This window comes from Homalodisca vitripennis, chromosome 8 (assembly GCF_021130785.1).
Source record: "Homalodisca vitripennis isolate AUS2020 chromosome 8, UT_GWSS_2.1, whole genome shotgun sequence".
In the NCBI taxonomy this organism is placed as follows: domain Eukaryota; kingdom Metazoa; phylum Arthropoda; class Insecta; order Hemiptera; family Cicadellidae; genus Homalodisca; species Homalodisca vitripennis.
Window position 1 is genome coordinate 107,711,477 of NC_060214.1, and position 19,935 is coordinate 107,731,411.

The 19,935-nt window shown below is 30.4% G+C and overlaps 2 protein-coding genes across 2 annotated transcripts in view; one reads left to right on the top strand and one right to left on the bottom strand.

The window, feature by feature from the left end:
* The window catches only part of LOC124367852 (keratin, type I cytoskeletal 9-like), a 41,826-nt gene extending 39,753 nt beyond the window's left edge, over window positions 1–2,073 (bottom strand). The window contains exons 1-2 of the mRNA XM_046825015.1: window positions 1,866–2,073; window positions 1,249–1,394 (exon numbers count right to left, since the gene is read on the bottom strand). Of these exons, the coding sequence (XP_046680971.1) occupies window positions 1,249–1,383 (135 nt within the window). The 5' untranslated portion in view covers window positions 1,384–1,394; window positions 1,866–2,073. The remainder of the gene's footprint in view (window positions 1–1,248; window positions 1,395–1,865) is intronic.
* Window positions 2,074–7,807: 5,734 nt separating this feature from the next.
* Window positions 7,808–18,895, top strand: LOC124367853 (protein sym1-like). The gene is made up of 3 exons (XM_046825017.1): window positions 7,808–8,539; window positions 12,806–12,937; window positions 13,430–18,895. The coding sequence occupies exons 1-3, from the start codon at window positions 8,282–8,284 to the stop codon at window positions 13,652–13,654; spliced, it is 615 nt and encodes a 204-aa protein (XP_046680973.1). The 5' UTR covers window positions 7,808–8,281; the 3' UTR covers window positions 13,655–18,895.
* Window positions 18,896–19,935: the final 1,040 nt, after the last annotated feature.

The window sequence follows — 19,935 nt, forward strand, 5'->3', positions numbered from 1 at the left end:
TATAACAATTGATGGACACTATCAATTTTACCTGTATTAAAATTGAAATATTGAAATTCTGTATCAACATGGTGGTTGGCACCAAGTAAGTATACATTATTTTTCATGCTTTGTTGTATTTGATAGTTTAATTTATTATGAACACGCAACAAAAACATTTGTTATTATATGATCAGTGAAACGACATGTAAAGTAGAAGGTATGCACACTTGGCTTGGTTGTTTCACGTGTTCAAGTTCAGTCAGAAGCTTGCATGCATAAAGATTTTAGTCAGTGAATAATAGATGGTAAAACTACCACTACATGGCAACCGAGTAGATGATAGTTTGTAGACAAATTTATTCCAGAGCTCATCACACCACAACCTAAACTAAGCACTCATACTTTACCGTTTATCTCACTGATTGTGTGATAACTTAAAAAAAATTAAATAGTCAATTTTAACAGTATTAGGTACTGTAGAAATATTAAACATGAAATACAATAATAACAGGATTTTAAATCATGTTTCTCTCAAATTCAGTAAACAAATCTGATGGCTAAAACATGGAGACCAAGTGGTCTTGAAGAATAGATATATATATTATCCAAATAAAACTTCAAATTTAAATATTACATCTATCACATTGCATGAATTCTATTATGCCTACCATTTTTTTAATGATGGAACAATTAACTATTAATACTGGATAATGAGATTAAGATACTTCATTGTTTTAACTAGGAACAAGACTTTTGTTTATATAATCACAACCACTTCTGTGGTAGGAAACATATTAATGGAAGCCCTTAGGTAGCAGGAAGAATTGATTTTATTTCGTATTGGGACACATCACCAAAATTATTGAGGTAGAAGAAATAAAAGAGTGGGAAATCTACAAATGCCTCGTAATTCTGTCATATTCTATTGCATCAGCATGTTAAAGCCTAGGCCTTCATGGGTCAAATACCACTTAGCCAAATATTTGTATATAAGTTAATATTTAAAATATGTGCAATAAAAATTTTAAGCATATATACAAACTCTAATATAACATTTCTTTAAAATTCAATCAATAACAAATACACTTCATTTATGTAATATATATATATATATATTTCACACTGTACTACTTAAAACTCAAAAAATGAAAGTGACATACTTAGTGTCTTTGGAACCAATGTGTACTAGGTGTATGAAGCAACCATGGCCTGGATGATAAAAGTGAACAAAATAAATTACAGTAACTACTAAAAGAAAAATCTAACCCTGAGAAAACCTGGAATTCCATCGGAGCAAGAAGGAAGTGCTGCGAGAGGGGTAGTTCTGCTCCACTGAGGAAACTGATTTGTCAGTGGTGGCAGGCGGGCACTCCCAGTCGGTGAAGGCTCTGTCTCTGCCATTTCATTATGGGCTGAAATACAACCCACATTAATGTTTATTATTATATACATGCACAAAGTCAAAATTCTTTATTTCATTAATCATTACGTAATTGAAATAGGAATCATCAATAAATATAATTAATTTGGCACTGAAATAGATTTGAATAATAAGACTAAAACAGTGAAAATTATTTTTAATTAAATGTAAAATATATATATATATACACACACACACACAAATGATATACGTTAATGTTATTTTTTTACATTAGTAAAAAATGTAACATTTATATCAATTTATGTATAATTTATACATATTGATATCGATGTTACATTATTTTTTATTAATGTAGGTACATTATTTACAACAAAAATAATCATTAATTAAAAAAATTTAATTTCTCAGATATCTTCATTTTAACCTTAATATAGTTCGTTTTTCACGGTATGTACATAGTAATAAAATAAAATTATATACACATTTTTAACAATTTACTTACGAAACTTCACTATAACCTAAAATAAACAGGTACCGAACGAAAAAAATATCCTAATTTGATGACTAAATGGACTATTGTTTCTATTATTACAATCCGTTGGTCTAACTGCAATTCTTGGTAATATAAAAATCCGATTTTCACTAAATTCTAATCCAATAAAAGTAAAATCGTGCTACTAATAGACTCAGTCTTCAAACCATACACTATTTTGAATGCCCGATTGTTACCATGGCAACAGATTTGGATTTCCGGGTCAGGTTTGCCACTACGGAATATATACAAATTGATTACAATTTTAAACTACTATATAAAAGTAACCATATGATTAGCAATGTAAATATCCTATTAATTTAAAACAATACTGGTTGAAGTGTTGTGTATCTTATTACTATAAAATATTGTAACGATGAACTTTATTAAAATAGCAGCCATCGCTTACCTCTTATTAGAGATAAATTATAGGTTACGTTAATAATCATATAAATGAATTAACAATAATAATAATTTATATAAATATTTTAGGGTTAGTTGTGTGCCGCTGCAGGACATCCATTGGTTGCTCAGATGAATATATGTCGGTTTTTGTTGTCATAGAACCTACACTTGTTCTTAGAAGGTTTCATATAATCAAGGATTTTACTGGCAGTTATAAACCAAGCAGAAGAGAAACTTCTTTGGAGTATCCTGGGCTTAGGAAGATTATTTGCCATTTTCATAAACAACCCATTGACTATACATCATATAGAATCCTAGCAAGAACGTAGCCCGGAAAGAAATTCGGGGGTATAGACAACTGATACTTTCCCGCAATGGACAAAGAGATACACACTGACCAGGACTAAAGTAACGTGCATTTCTAAGATAAACCGATAAAAACCTAACAATTATAAGAAGAGGAGATATGTCAACAATGTCAGAGAAATAAAAATCAACAGCACATTTAAAAGTCAACAATAAATAAATGAAAGTTCAACAATAAAATAGATATCTAAAACAACATCAGAACAAGGTAACAAATGTTAAAACATCAGAAAGTCAACAGTGTATGTTATATATTCTAATTCATTAAAAAGCGTAACAGACATTGCCTGAGAATTTGACTGTGTTTTACTGAGTCTATAAAATTGTTTATTTACTAAATGATTATTCCTAATATTATTTTCAAGATGACTTCCTCTTCAAATATGATTTCTTAAATTAGTCTTAATACTAACTACGGTACACATAAATAAATATATAAGTTAACAATAGTAAGTATAGACTCTTTAACGAACAGTGGCCTACAACTTGTTTTCAGGTCAGCGTAAGTAAAAATTCTAACAGCTTTCTTTGGAATCAGAAGTATTTTTTGAACATCTGGACTATTCCCCATAGTTTTAACCCATACGTCAAAATACTATTGAAAATGCAAAATTGTATATAATTTTATTTATCTTACAATGAGAATCAATGACAGCATATCAAATCCAGCCATATTAATGAACCATCTCTTCTCCATCCACGATTAATTCAATATGGACTTTAAAACACAATCAATCAATAACTGAATAGGCTTATAGCCATTCCACAGTAATGATGACCATACTGACTTCTTTTTTAACACTAAAATATTGACTTCGTTATCTATGGTACAACTAGAATGGGAAGTCTCAAAACCTTGACTAATTATGATGTATAAAATTGAATTTTACATTTAATTAGGCATTACGATAATTTTAGTATCTCTGACAAGCCTTCTTTCATGACTCTCACATTTATACTGAACATACTATACTGTAAAAACGGGGGTTTAATCCTGTGTGCCACATTTAGTTTTTATAAGAATCCTCAAGAGTGTTATATATTGTAAAAACTGTTCTTATATTGTATCTTTTACGAACGCTTCTTACTTTCTTCTATAATCCCAGAACTTAAAGATTTTACTAAACAACATTTTCGTTTGTTTTATTTTTCTGACTGAAGGTGTTTCCTATTATTTTGTACTTATTTATAAAAGACTCAGGGTACCGTACCTATTTTCTAAGATCCTATTCAATACTGATTATTCCTTCTTTTAACATTCTTTGTCTGAGCACAAACTCTTTGTTCTGTCAAACAAACACTATCTGAGTCCTTCTTTGACAGATTTTTTTTGGTTTAATAGAAAATGTATATATTTAATATAAATTGTATATGCATCTTAAATAAAGGCATATTTAATTTCATTTCAAAATGTATATATTCATATGTAGGTGTTTTCTTATGGTAAACTGGTTATTTACGTTAAAATTTGGTCTTAAGGGCGTCCCTATCGCTTAACTACACACATATCCAGAAAGGTGAGTTTCTTTTATACTTTTAGATAATTAACAAATTTGTTAAGCGAATGAAGGGAGAAATTTATTTGGGGAAAATAAATAAATTCATGATTTCATGAGGGACGACAACGAAAATGTCGCCTACGTACTTCCGCCAGATGCTCAGCTTGAATTAAGATGAATCCTAGGCGTTTGGCCCAAATTTTCTCATAAAGTTATTAGTGAATAAGGTATTAGAAGAGAGCCATTCCCACATCATGACAGAAAATGTTTACCTCTATGTTATACATTGACCGTGACAGACGCCATAGTGTATTCTCTTTCTTGTGACATATTTTATAGTCAATAGACTAGCAGTGAATGTGTTATATTGGTAGCATGACTCTAACAGTCCCATGTTTACGTAGATCGGAAATTTATTTCTCTTGTTTAATGTTTGACGTTCTTTTAACCGAAATTCAATGATTTTGAAGGTTTCTGAAACTGTTATATAGTAAACAGACTTTCAACGACAAAACTAACTAGCCTATCGGTTACGGCCAGTTTCTAAGTTTTTGACTTCTCTTTGGAATTTTTAAGGAACGAAGACATTTTTTTTGTAGTCAAAAGACTGAAAAAATAATATTTTTGTTTTATATTAAATGCTATGCTTCTTTTCGTGAATATATATAAAACACATTAATATTTATTGCATATTTTCATTTAAACAAATTTTTAAACCGTGTTTTACTGGGTTTCTTTTTCTTTTTCTCAAATCCTTAGAAGCCTCTGCCTGAGCACCTTGCTATGATCATATATTGATACTGTTAATTACTTCTAAAATATAATATGGTATTGATGTTTTGGTGTGATTAATTATGTTTTATATTTACCTCAAACTTATGAGCAGATTTTTGTTTGTGTAACTGATTTAAAGCTGTGGCATAATGTCCAGAATTTTAATAAAAATCGGTAAGAACAAGTTTAAAGGAAACAAATTCACTACTACACTTTTGGCTACTGATATGAGTTCAAATTCAGAAGACATTTTCCTTTGTGAGACAAACCCTGCTGGAGGTGTATTGTCTCATTTGGCTTAAAACAAATCGACCAAGACATGGTCTTATATGCCAACAGATTAGCTTTACAATGTTCAAAGAATAAAAGAAAAGGGGTAAGACCAGAAAAGAGAATCAGCTGCTTAATAGGACTATGGTGCTAGACTATTAATTTACTGTGGCAACGAGACATGTTTCTAGTTTTTTGTACCTGCTGAAAAATAACTTTTTCTGACACTCAGGTACACTTTTTTTTACTAAACCTCTTACACTATCGGCCTGAAGCTTATTCCGTTATTTACAGATACCCGGCAAAGTGAACTTACTCTTTTTGACATAAGTGTTAGTGTAAGTGATATATTATTATAAAATCTAAATTAATGACTAAACAGAAACCAACTTCCCACCGTAGTAAAGGAAGTATAGTAATACAAACCATACGACGAAGCATAGCGACTGTCTGGTCACACAGTGGTATCAGGTGAGCGGATACCGACTTTCACTCCCATGCAGTTGCTAGATAACAGAAAGTGATCATAATTTTAATAGTTCCCATGGTGATACCAAAATATTGGTACTCATCAATCGCCAACGGAGATTCGCAATAGGCGTGGTCCAGGAAACGGAGGAGGATGCTTTAATACAAAACCCTGGGGTTGAGATGAGAGGTCAGTCAGCTAAAGTCCTAGGGAGTTCTCACGAAGTCGCGCTAGTTAACGAAAAGGCGGGTGTGTGCAGGAGTGTGTTCGTGTGCGGTGAAATACTTTAGGCGTACAAGTGTTGTGTTACTAACCAGTAAATATGTAAGTTAAGAAATGTTGTATCTAATTATAAAAGTATAACATTGAGTAATATCATAGTTTTATCGATTCGTATTAATATGTTTCAATTCAATTTTCAAAATACTTATATTTAAAAGCAATCAATTTAAAGATTATTGGCGCTGATCAAATTAATAGTTTGTTATAGAAAATATATGTTTCTAAATTCCATATAAGATATGTAAGTTGTTCCTAATTTGGACAAGAAATGTATTCCAGTTAACTACGTAATATCTGTGTAATTGTTTCAATATTTGAAGAGAGAGATTGCTTCATGCTTAGTTTATATCCATATATCAATTCCATAATTTATCTTAAATATAACAATTTGAAACATAATATTTAAGTACAGATCATATCATTAGAATCAATGAAATATAACTTATTATTACAACTATTACTACTTCATGCGAATGTGTTGAATTGCCGACCGAACCTGTTAATAAATCTTCTCACACTGTAGCCAAGGATAAATTCACACCAGTCTCTAAATCCACCACGACACCACATGCCACAAACTGAAATTAGAGATTTATTTAAAAAATATTAATGTAAGTAAAAATTTTAATTTTTGAGAATGTTATATAAGTATTTTTAATAGCAACTTTAATTATTTTATTGGCCTATAAATAAATAAACATTACACTATATGGTATAAATAAACAGTGCAAGAAGTTTTACATATGTAAAATGACTGTTTTTCTCTAAGTGTGCCGGAACATCGCGTTTTTAACTTGGGCAGTATACGGACTGCAAGGTCCCCTTAATAAACGGGTCAGTTTATTTAACGAGTAACATTGTTTGTTTGACACAACAAAGAACTTGTGCTTAGACAAAGAGAGTTAAAATAAGAAATAAAAATTGTTAATTTGCATATCATACTTAAGGTACCCTTTAAGTCTTGCATCAATAAGAGCAAATAAATAATAAGAAACGCCCCGAAAGTTCCTCTCAACCATAACAACTTAATCAGTTTCTAAAGCTAAATGACACATTGAGTACTTTGTTAAACCGTCTTAGTTGCAATTGCATTGAGTCTGAGCGAGTGTCTTGTGTATATTACACTATTTTAATTAAGGTCAAAACTCCGCAGATATACCAACTGTTAATGAAAGAACCCAAACCATGAGTAACTTGATGAGCTACTGATTTCAGAAAAATTATCTAACTTTCTTTGCCCTATACCACATAACATGACGTAAAAACTCCGGAGTTCTTTTGCAGAATCTTTGTCGATTTATGCAATGGAACAACATATATAATCTATTACTTTCGTGCAAAAAGAACTCAATTTTATATTTAATTTTATTATTGTTTATTTAAACTGGCCAAACCATTTGAAGAAAGTAAATAAATAAACAGATATAGAATTTTATTTAGTATAGTATTATAGTGTCTGTTAGATACAAACGGTTCATAAAATAGGAGTTCATGTTGAATAAAGAGGTGGTAGCTGCTAGCATTGATTTTTTTACATAATAAAAACTGCTTCATAATTTATGATTATATACATTATTATGAATACGATTATAGTAAAGTGATATATTTGTAAATAAATTAAAAAATTGAGATAGTAGAGCTAGTATATACTAAAAAAAATTACACTTACCTTTTTACCAATAGAACAAATAATTTATTATCCTACGCGTAACATTGTATACAAACCGAAACCTCTTTAAGTGTTTTGTTTGTAAAACATTAGGCCTGGTTACCCTGCATTAAATTACGAGACATATGTTTAGCATTTTTTTTTTCATTACCACCAGCACAGCAGACGACATCGCCATCTGCTGAATCAGTCGTCTGCTGACATCCTTACGTCAGTTAGTGTCTGTCAGCTGCAGACAGGATGGCACAGTTTGATAAAGTTAGGTAATGTTATGAATGGTCAGTTCCCTGTTGTAATCTCACACAGTATAATGAATAGTAATATTCTTATTTATTAAGACACGAAATAAGTAACTTTTGATTCATTGAGGTCTTCTAACACGAACAGACGTATGTATAATTGTAGTACCTAGGCCTGCTTACTTCGTTACTTTCTAATCTGTTCAATATTTTACTGCTGTGATATAACGTCCCCAATTAATTTTGCATATTTAATTTTTAGCATTCTGTTTATAAGTATTTAGTAATTAATTTTATTTTGAATAGCGTGAATGAAGTAGGATTATAATGTTACAATAGTAGAAGGTTGATAAATTACTAAGTGCATTGAAAAATAGGCCTGTCTTTTCAATATACCCCCTCAACACTAAACAATGGCTCAGTTCTCAAAATTTGCTCAGTTTTTTTCATTGAAACATCCCCTGTCAAGAGGAATGATATCATATGCACTCATCTGGCCTGCTGGTAGTTTAATACAACAAACTATTGCTGGAGAAGAAAAATACGATTTTATTAAAGCTGCAAGATATTCCTTGTGGGGTTCCTGTTATGTTGCACCTGCACTTCACACCTGGTACACAATAGCAAACAGAATTTGGCCTCACATCAATTTGAAATCAGTATTGGCTAAGGTAAGTCATTTTAGAAAAACTATAAATTTATAAGGCTGGTGCACGATTTGTTTTTAAACATAATAATTATTTATAATAGTAAATTATATTAGTAACAGTAAATTATTTATAATTTATGAATATATTTAGAAATAACAGCAAATATCAAAATAAGTTAAAGTAGTATATTTTTATTAATATTTCTCATTTAGACCTCTACTTTAATACAAAATAGGTACTTTGGCATTATCCGGAAGCCACTACTTTTGGACGAGTTTTCCTTATAAGGTTTAAAAATCAATTACAAAGAACAGATTTCATTTAACTTATTTTGAAACTTACAAGTCATTACAACAAACGGTTATCATCCTGTTCTGCCTCCCAAAAGGAAGTGATGTCGGCGAGGAATTGAGTTGAATGCATCGCCACCAGTTGCTGCTACCCCCGAATGTATTCTTCCAATAAAATACTTTCCTCTTCTGTTCGAGATAAATCTCAGAGGCGAGGATAATTATTCATGATGAAATTATTAATTGATAAACTGCACGACAATCAATGAAAACAAAAACTAAACGAACAACAATTATTCGAAAGTGACAGATGATTCGTGGGTTTAGCCCTACTTGAAGACTCACTAGTCTAGGCCTATTTGAAAGCAATTTGGCGACAGGAAGTATGACTATCGGGTATTTTTCGATTTATTATCAAACAAGGAAAGTACTAGTAACATATAAAGAAGTTTATTTTGGTTCCCATTAAGGAAAACTCATCCAAAAACAGTGGCCTCCACATAATACCAAAGTACCATAAAATAATATATATATATATATATATATATATATATGTTTAGGCTACATTTGTATCCCATTAACAGCATGTGAGATAATACTGTAATACATATTACACTGGCATGTGTCGCTCTATTGCCATGGTAATTTGTTTTGTTTTACATATGTTTACATCATCAATCGCATTTCCAGTAGCTTTTAAAGATAGAACAATGATTTTTGTACTTATCTTTGTCATTAAAGGGACTAAATTTATAAGTTTCAACATAAAGTATAGCTTATTTTTTAATATTTGTTTTTTATACTCACAAAATATAAAAAAATATCACAAGTTTCATAAGTTCCTAAAAATTTTGTGCCAAATTTTTTTGTCTAAAATCTTTGTGTTTTATTATTTTAAAAGTAATGGGTAGACTTTAATAAGCAAACTACACTCATTATTTGTTTTTTTCAATCAAATGTTTCAATTGTTTTTATGAAATGAATAATTTTGTATTACAATTGATTTAACTTAACATGTGACTTCAACTTGTAATAATGTTTAAAGTAAACAATAAAAAGCAATAAGTAACTATATTTTGGAGAATTTGAAATTGGCAATGAACATTTGAAATCTGATGCTGTCGTAGACCCGACTCCTGAAATCTGGAGATTGATCACTGTTAATTTCCCACTACGGAACTCATGTTTTTTAGGTGTTATAACATTTTTCAACGCAAATGCCAATTTGTCCAGAATAAGTGCCTCAAAGAACTTGAAAAGAATTCCGCTAACACGTTACTTTGGCAAGTGGTATTTTTTGCAGGTTTATTACTCAACTCAAGAAGTGGTGTGCAATTTTATTTTTTCGTTAGATTGTTCACATGAGACCAGAAAACATTGATGTTAGTTGGAACTGTGGATTCATATCGTGGCGAATATATTTCGATAGCATTCCTATGTATGTATCTTACAAATTCAAATTAGCGAAAAAATGTTTGTAAACACTGTAATCACAAAATCTGCTCTATTATTGTAAAAATATGTATTTTGGAGTTGAGGTGTTTTAGTTTGACAGTAGAATAATGAGATACGCTTGTTGTTTTTTGAGAAAATAATTTTAAATTATAAACAACACTTACCTCAGTTGCCTTTATTAAATATTTATATAATATGTGTTGTCATTTATTTATTATCATCTCAACGGACATTCCATTTTGTACAAAACAGTCTTTATAAAATAAACAACAATGCATTTTGAGAGTTTCTCCAAATCATCAAGAATAACTTTCAATAGGAAATGTCAAGAGTGCAAAAGACAATGTATTTTAAAATGGGTGTTTTGTTGAAGAATGTATTATCCTAAGATTTGGAGTCACATGTTGGATTGCAGTTCGGACAGTATACATTGTTCCGTCTTAAAACATATAAAAACCATGGATGGTGGTTATATTAACCCCTATTAGACTGCAGATGTTGTAATGTGGTCTAGAAAAGCTGTCTTCACAGTCCATGTCAAGTGTAGTCTCTAAAGAGTTAAAGTATAAAAGTATACTTTTTTAGATGTTCTATAGCTATGATTTGTAATAACAATAATATTTATACCTATTTTCAAATGACTTTACAGTCAAAAAATAAAGTAAAAGTGTGATTTGTTCTATTATATGAGCTTCCACAATAATATCCTTTGGTGAGAGAAAAAAGTGCTTTATTATTACATAACTAATGTTCAGTTGTACAGATATGAATATACTAATTAAATCAGATAGAAACATTAATTAGTCTACTAAGAACTTGAATATTGAGAAAAGTAAGTTAAAATTGTCATTATTATTAAGAAGAGTATAAATCTTAAGTAGACTAGTCTTTTCAGTTTCTAAATTGCTTTTATTACTATTATTGCTTTTATTTTCTTAAATTAATGCTGGTGCTCCATTATTACAGAACCAATATTTAGACATACAGATATAAATATTACTCATATCAGATAGAACACGTTCCAAAAATATATACTGATGTGTTTATAAGCCTAAGGAATGTTGTAATGTATTGCATCATTGTAATGATACATCATATTATGAAGGAACGATGTAATACAAAGTGATCTTGGTTTACAAAACATTTGTAAATTACTCTCTATATTTGTGGATGTAAATTTTGGACATCTTTTCAATATAACGTTAACTTCAGCCAATTACTGGTTTATCCTGTGAAATTTTAGATTGACCTTAAACATGCCTTTGACTCCAAATGAGAATAGGTCTCACACACATCAATAAATTAGTAATAATAATAAAAGAAGAATTAAAATAAACTTTACCAAAAAAATATACTAAGCTAAACTATACTATTATATTATAAACATCTAATGGTATCTGTGTGTGTTACTCAATTGTGTAAAAACTACTTGAAATTGTACTGAAATTTTATATGGATATTCCTTGGGTTCCTGGTTAACATATAGGCCAATTCTTGTTTTGAAAATCCCTCCGGGCTGTGCCTCACTGGTCTTGTAAACTAACTGAACACTCAATTATCCATTCAAGTCAATATTATAATAAGTATAATATTTATACATATTTAAACAGGTGATAGTAAATGTTTGTTGTTACTCATCTGTCAAAGTCACATACACTTTCCAAATGTCATGTTACATTCAGAATATATTTTTTTTTTTTTTTTTTTTTGGGTTTTTTGGTTATTTTAATCAACTACAGTAAAATCCCATGATTTCTTACCAGGGACCTAAAAAACTAGCATTTGGTAATTTGTTGTTTGTAAATTTAGCTCATATAAAAGTGACTTTTTTCAAAGAATTTGAGTCTATGAGTTGATATTGCATGTTATATTTATATCTTGTATTATATCCATGTTTTCTCCTACAGTACTTAAATTACTTAAAACTTTCTGTTGTTTAATATATAATATAATTTCATAAATTTATGTACTATAGATGGTCAATTTTCCCAAATTTGTAAATTTATAGCTCTCCACAGCAAGGTTGAAATATTTCACGAAGTTAAAGGTGCAATTTTTCGATACGGTGTGAACTGAAAGACTTTATATTAGTTGTGGCATCAGCAGCCTTTTACACTTCATTAAATGCTGTTTTGTATTATCGGAAGGTGCAGTGCTCAGTAAGCTCTCATCCCAGAGCAGATGCCCTACAAAATGCTACATGCGACTTATTAAAAAAAATAGATGTTCATTTACTTAGTTAGCTCAATTGCACTAAGTAAGATTTATGTGATATCAAGTATTAGATTGGACTTAACATGTAATAAATAGTGTGTTGTAAGTATGTTGTATTAAATTTCTGTTAGAAATAAAAATATCCTTTCTTTTACTGTCAACTGTGAAATTAACCATTTTTTTTTTAATTTCAATAACAGTTTTTGACAGAAATCTGTTTCTGAAGAAAAATATAAAATAAGTGCCAAGTTTTAATTAAATATAATTTTGTACAAACTCTTTCTTGTATTGTTTCTAATGTGTATAACCTGTATTGTTCTCTTTTTAGGTGGTTGCAGAACAATTAACGTTTTCACCTTTTGCAATGAGTTGTTTCTTAATTGGAATGACGCTGCTAGAAGGAAAAGCTATTCAAGATGCCAAAAATGAGTTAGAGGCAAAATTTATATCCACATACAAGGTTTGTTAGTATATTTACAATTTATTGTCTTTGTCGTTATTATTGAAGGTCTTTCAAGTTGATTTGTAATTGACATAATCTAGTGAGTGATGGATTGATCATCCTGTGGTTATCACCTATTGTGAGATGTTAGACTTTTTTCCTCAAATATCTATCATTTGTGTTTGGCATTTTTGTTGGAAACAGGGAGTAAAAATATAAAATTTTTTTTTTTTAATATGTAAAATTTTTTTTAATGACATAGAAATATAATTTATTTCAGTTTTGAACCCTTACTTGTTCTACACTGTACATAATTATATATTTATTTATTATTGTAGAGTAAGCTAAAGAGTCCATCAGATAGCTAATTTTATTCGTCTGGAATAAAAGTTTCTAGTTTCTGTCATAAAAAAAACATTGAAAAAAGATCCTACCTGTGTTTTTATTTTATATTTACTTGTCAAGTGACATTCATATAACTTTGATTGAAATTGGGCTGTGCTGTTGTAGACTGGTGTATGCGTCTGGCCAGCCATTCAGACATTCAATTACATGGTAATAAAGGAGAAGAATAGAGTGGTATTCATGAGCTTCTGCAGCCTCTTGTGGACGGTCTTCCTTGCTTACGTGAAACAGCAAGAATTGCAGTCAACGACTGTAGCTGACCCAGTATCGAGTCCTCAATCGATCACCAAAGATCCTCTTCTCAAAGAGATCAACGCTGCTGGGAGATAACCTCAACGTTAGTTCTCTTGTATCCAAGGATTATTGTATCACAGGCATTATTGCATCACAGCAGTACAAAGTCCTTTGATACTATTCTCTCATCCGTTAATGCTAAGAAAGAAAAGAAATTAGGTATATTTTCTCATTTTTTTAGTTAATGACTAGAAATAAATACAAAAATTGTTACAGTAATGATTATTAGTACAGTCAGTTTATGACACATCAGATAATTAATTCAGATACTTTTGTTATTAAAAGGTATTCAGTTTTACTTTGTAAAAATTGAAAGTAGTCAATCATTCTGCATTGAGTTCAAGGAATTATTAAAAATAGATATGTTTTGTTAAACATAAGAAATCTAAATAAGTAATAATTCCTACAAAATAGGCTAATTCCTGAAACAAATCACTTCCATTGTATTAGTAAATACAAATATAGCAACTTTTATGTTTTGAAATTCTTAACACTGTATTTAAAATAAGTAGTGATGCAACGTTACATGGGTTTCATAGTATTGTAACCCTTAGTGCTCCTATTGAGCTAATTTGTCATTGTAACTGCGCCAGGACACCAGCCTATATGGCGCCCCCTCCCCCTGTTTTCATGACATGCTCGGCAACTAGCAGATCACGTTTCTGCTAACGGTCAGAATAAATCAACATTGAGTTGGTTTTTACTTAAAAAACAATTCCTACCTACGTTTTAAACTTTGAAACAAATCGATCACTCTCTAACTTTCCCTGATTATTTTTGAAGATAAATATGTTTTTAGGTCATACTTAGGTATAAATCGTATTTTGTTAATTAATTGACATAAAAGGACACTATGTTTGGGAATCAGGACCAACCTCTCAGAACTGTAACGCTGTAGATGCTGGAGAGATGTAACAAAATATTTCTGAATTGGTTCATAATGTTCCTGATAGGTACCAGCATTGAACAGGTGACAAGGTTAAACCATGAATTTTTTTTAATAAGTAAAATTATTATGCAGTAGGTCAAATCTGAGCCCTTTTGAGCTGCAGTGGTAAGACTGCTGTGGTCCGGCGTTTAGAAAGCTGTAGGGAAAGGGCAGATGTCAGCATCACGAATTTGACGCTGCATATTACAGCAGCCCATATGTACAGTACATCCAAGCTGCGAGATCCAATAGTCTATAGTTAATCACGCAAAGGGTTTAAAATTACTTTACTCTGTACATTACAGTAATCAAACGGTGAAACCAAGTCTATTTTATGTCGTAGTATTAGGATTTAAACAATCACAAAATATTTCAATAAACAAAGAGTGTAGATTTTTTATTCTATTTTGAAACTACTTTGACTAGACTAGTTGTTTTTATGTATTTACACACATTTTTATGTCAATCGATATGGTTGTAATTTTACTTTATTGAAGAAAGAGATATCGAACTTTAAGCATTTACATTGTGTAGGCTATCAATAATAATGTATGTGTTCAGAATTCATTCATAACAATTTTAAAAATTGTAGTGAATGTAAGATTAACATTTGAATATCATTTTAAATTAGTTTTAATGTATTAATTGGCAGAGCTTTAACAAAGGCTTTTTTGCATGAAGCTTCATTTATATGTGAGGAATACTTGAGTTTGATTTTACTAGTTGTGTTTAAAAAAGAATTAACTTTAACAGGCCATGTTCTCTGTCGCCCCACCTGCTCTCTGCCTATTGTAGCGTTTCTATTTAGCTTACTCCAATATACCATATAGGAAGCTGTAATACATCATTTCGGTTTAACAGGTCAAACTATCATTTGACCTGGCACCTGGCTTTAAGGTCAGTTGGATTTCTATTTAATATTCATCTCAAAAAACACCAGATTACATTTATACACATATCTGAAAAATAAGAGATTATTAAATCAACTATTATTAAATTAAAATTTACTTTTAGTACTTTTAAACATTCCAAACTTCAAGTCATTACTACATCCTCTTAGAATATACTTGTTGGACTGTACTAAATGTCGGACAGCATAGTAGGAATGTCATAGAAACTGCTTTTCCAACATTCCCAAGTCAATTGGTTATCATTGGAAGATACCTGCTTCTCTGTAACCGATTCCATCATTCAATGTCTAAAAATTAGTGTCTGGTGCCAAATTAAGATTGATTCGCATGCTGGTTTCCTCAACGTACGACCTCGGAAAAAATGACTGCTTGTTAAATTCCATTCCAATTCTGCCTGTGTGCCCATTTGCTTGCAAAACCTGGCTCGTTACAATCATATTCCTTGCCGTGAAAATTGGTATAGCGTGATTTGAATGCTTTGCCTACATCAGTATGAATGTAAAATTCCACGGTTTTCCAATCAGTAAATCCTGACATTTAAATACTTTTGAGTGTTGAAAACCAGTGTGTTGGTAGGTATCTAAGATGGAAAACAAAACCATTTTTTAATCAGCATCTAAGAGATAGTATGAATATACGTGCAATACAGAATGGCATTTAATTCAGTACTTCCAAAAAAATTCCTATTAGTGAGAATTAGTTCCAGTTTTTTGCAGATTTAACAAAGTTAAAATGTGAACATTTTTAAACTAATTATGGGAGCGTTACCAAAATTATAATAAATTTCAAGTCTTAGCTTTACTTAGATGTTTTGTGGTTAAAAAGGTTTTTGGATATCCATGGTTGAATATAAAATTTTAAAAAATTGTTTCTAGTGACTTGATGCAAATATGCATACAAAATTGTGTCTTAATTTTATTTTAATAGGGTTTATTTTTAATTTAAATCAATTGATTGATTCTATAGATCTTGTGATTTATATGAATGAGTTATATTTGAATTTTATAGCTATGTATTTTTAAGCATAAACTAAACTTGCCATTAGTCTATATGCATTTATTTTAATATGTATAGTAAATACTATACCAGGTATCTAACTTATCTAAATACTTTAGAGTGTAATATTATATTTGGGGGTAATTTTTCACCATACCCACTTTTTACTCAATTAAATTTTATTTGTTGATATATATTGTTTGAAAAGTTGTCATGTATTTATAAATTTTAATTATTAATTAAACCCTAAGTGCCTAAATCTTGCATGTGTTCAATGTTACTAGTTAACCTAGTTAACCACGTTTTTAGTTTTAAAATTTTCAATTATTTCAAAGGTTTATGTTAATTTTTCTCTCCATAGTTCATCTACTCCACTTTGATAGGGCTATATGTGTTCTTAGTATTAACTTGCAGACATAAGTCAGAATGTTGTTACACTAGGATGTAGTGTAGGGATAATGTAGTTTTTTGGGTTAGTATAGATTTAGAAAATTGTTACCATTCCAACAGTGTTGGATGACTTGTTAGTTTATATGTATAAGATTATTCATATTGTCTCTATAGATTTTTATATTCCATGGATTGACTATAGATGGCAGAAAAGTCTATAAGTTAATTGTCATGAGCAGTTAAAGCACTATGGTCAGAGCAATAAAGATAGGTTCGGAGCTACAAAGGTAGGGTCGGAATACAAGAGTGAGGGTCGGTATACAAGAGTGAGGATCGGAATCAAGAGTGAGGGTCGGAATACAAGAGTGAGGGTCAGAGTCATATACAGACTTATTCTGAGGAACAAGAGGACCTGTAGAGCTTCATTAATTTTTAAATCATTGGATAATTAATGTTAAAAGGCAGTGTGTTTGGGGTAGGTAGCTTGAATTTCTATGGAAAATTCTGCTACATTTGGTCGAATAGCTTGATTTCATTAGTTGAAATTGATTAATTATTTGAACTATTTGATTATTGGAATTGGCCATTGGAGAGGTTTATAGTCTTTTTTTGTTCACTTAGGACAAGAAGCTGAGGAAATTCCTCATTGTAATTAGTCCTAAAATGACCTTTGTACTTGCTTCCGGAATGATAGGATTTTCAGAGATGGTAAAGTTGGTAGTAGAGGCCACCTCCTGTCAAAATTCAATGAGGAGGGATAGCAAGCTGTTTATCCCAGTTATGGCACGTTTTATGGAAGATGGAGAGGCTAGATCTGTTCCAACATCCCCAGTCAAAGCTGGTAGGGGATAGTAATCCTTCTATGTTTAGGGTAGCAACAGCCTTTAATACTAAAGGAGTCCACCCACTTTGATAGTCATTCTCCACAGTAGACTAGACTTATTGATCCACCCTTTATATTCTAATATCTTGACACTTGCAGTCAGTGGTTTGCCGATATGTAAGTAACACATTGGTTTTGCTGTACCCAGTGTAAGTTCAATAGGATGGTTCAAGCCAGTCAGAAGTGAACCCTCTTGGTGCGTTCATAACTATAGTTATAACGCCCATGACATAATATAACTAAACCCTTCGATTTTTAAACATAATTTGGTATATATTTACCGTAAATAATGTTTACGTTGTAACACTTTTACTCAGTTGTACATAGTAGTTTTTGCGTTATAACACCACAAACATCCTAACATTGATGAATTAACTTGTTTATTGCCATTTTGGAATATATTATAATCGGTGAATGATTGTATTTTTAAAAATTAAAATTTTGAACACACAGCGATGTAATTCCTAAGCCACCCTTACACTGTGAAGGTACGATAATTATTTGTTTGAATGCATCCACTGCCCTCTAGACACAGCATGACGAGCAATTTACTAGTACTGGTAAAGTACTCTGGTACAAGTAAGACTTACTTTACCAGAGCAGTAGATGGTTTTGCACTATGTTGGCGATAAAAACGATAAGTGTTAGTAATATTTTAAGATGATTTCTAATCTGTTAATGGCACCTCCATAATATTCTGATAACTAACTTATGGGCTCTTCTGTATGAAATAGATGTCTAGGAAAGTATTAGAAGTTTAGTAATTTATTTACGGAAACAGATTTATTGCTAGAGATAGTCGAGTGATAACGAGATTATTATTCCTGAATGGGTTATCAGTTGAGTTACCATTGATGTGATATGTGTAACAAATGTTTGTTGTCATTAATATTAGAATTTTACTGATGAATTTGTTGTACGACGTGCTCTAGCTGTATTATACCAAGATTGTATTTATTGTTTGACATTTTAATTATACAAATAAAGTGTAAGCTACATCTGATCAGTCTCTGTTATAATAGTTATGTATAGGTAGTACAAAGTTGGAAAATAATAAATATATTTGAAATGTTATTGTAGTAAACAATATTTGTGATAGAATCTTGTTGACTAATTATATTTTTAAAATCTATAATTTTGATTCAAATATAATATATTGACATGTTTGAGAAATGTGTTTTTTTAATTCACTGACAGTAGTACTTAAATGTTAACACTAAAATTCCAAAATTAATTTTGAACTGTATGGCTCCCAATGGTCTCTTTATACTTCTTAAAATATATTCAACAGGATTCACCAAGTGACTCAATTTCAAGAATTTATTTTAAAAGCCGGCAGTACACACCATCTTGGTTGTTGTTCCATAAAAACAATATTAAACCTAATGCACTTTTAAGACTTAATCATATAAATATGAGTGATGTCTCAATTTAAAGATAAATTTAATATGCATCCAAACGCTTTTTAGTTTGTCCTACATTTTTATAAATTATACACAGAAAAAAATATCCAATTATTTTGTACTTCCTTTTGTAAATATTAAAAAAGTATTCACTTTACAAAAAAGAGTAAAAAGCAGTTTTTATGCATATTAAGTAGTATATCTTTAAAACTGCCCATAGTACTTTTATAAAAAATAAGGCCCTAAAATTGCATGAGGCTGTTCAACATAGTCCGTGAGGAAAATCTCAATGCATTACAATACAAAACGCTCTTAAGTATACAAGCATAGGCTGTTTCAAAGAATGTTTTTAGTCCTAAATAATTTATCTGAGCCTTAATAATAATGTATTACTTTGTTACATTTAAAGATAATAGGATTTCAGACACCGTTGTATTAACCATTGTTATATGTTAACAAAAGTTTTAACACAATTGTGTGTTTTTGTAACATATAACGATGGCAAATGTCCGAAATCCTATTATCCTTTCAAACCTACTATTGCCAATAACAATCATTAAACATTGTTTTATGTTACAATAACTAAAACACAGTTTTTAGAAATGGCATCTGTGCTCTTCTTCATGTGTCCAACTACAAAATATAAGTACAAGTTTTAGGCTTTGGCACCAAAAGAAGAAAGGAAATACAAGATTTTTTAAATCAGCACTTTTAGGTATTATATATTTAGATTCCTTGGTATTATTTTCAAACCTTGCATTTGAATAAAATTACTGCAAGCTATACAATCACAAACCGTTTATAAA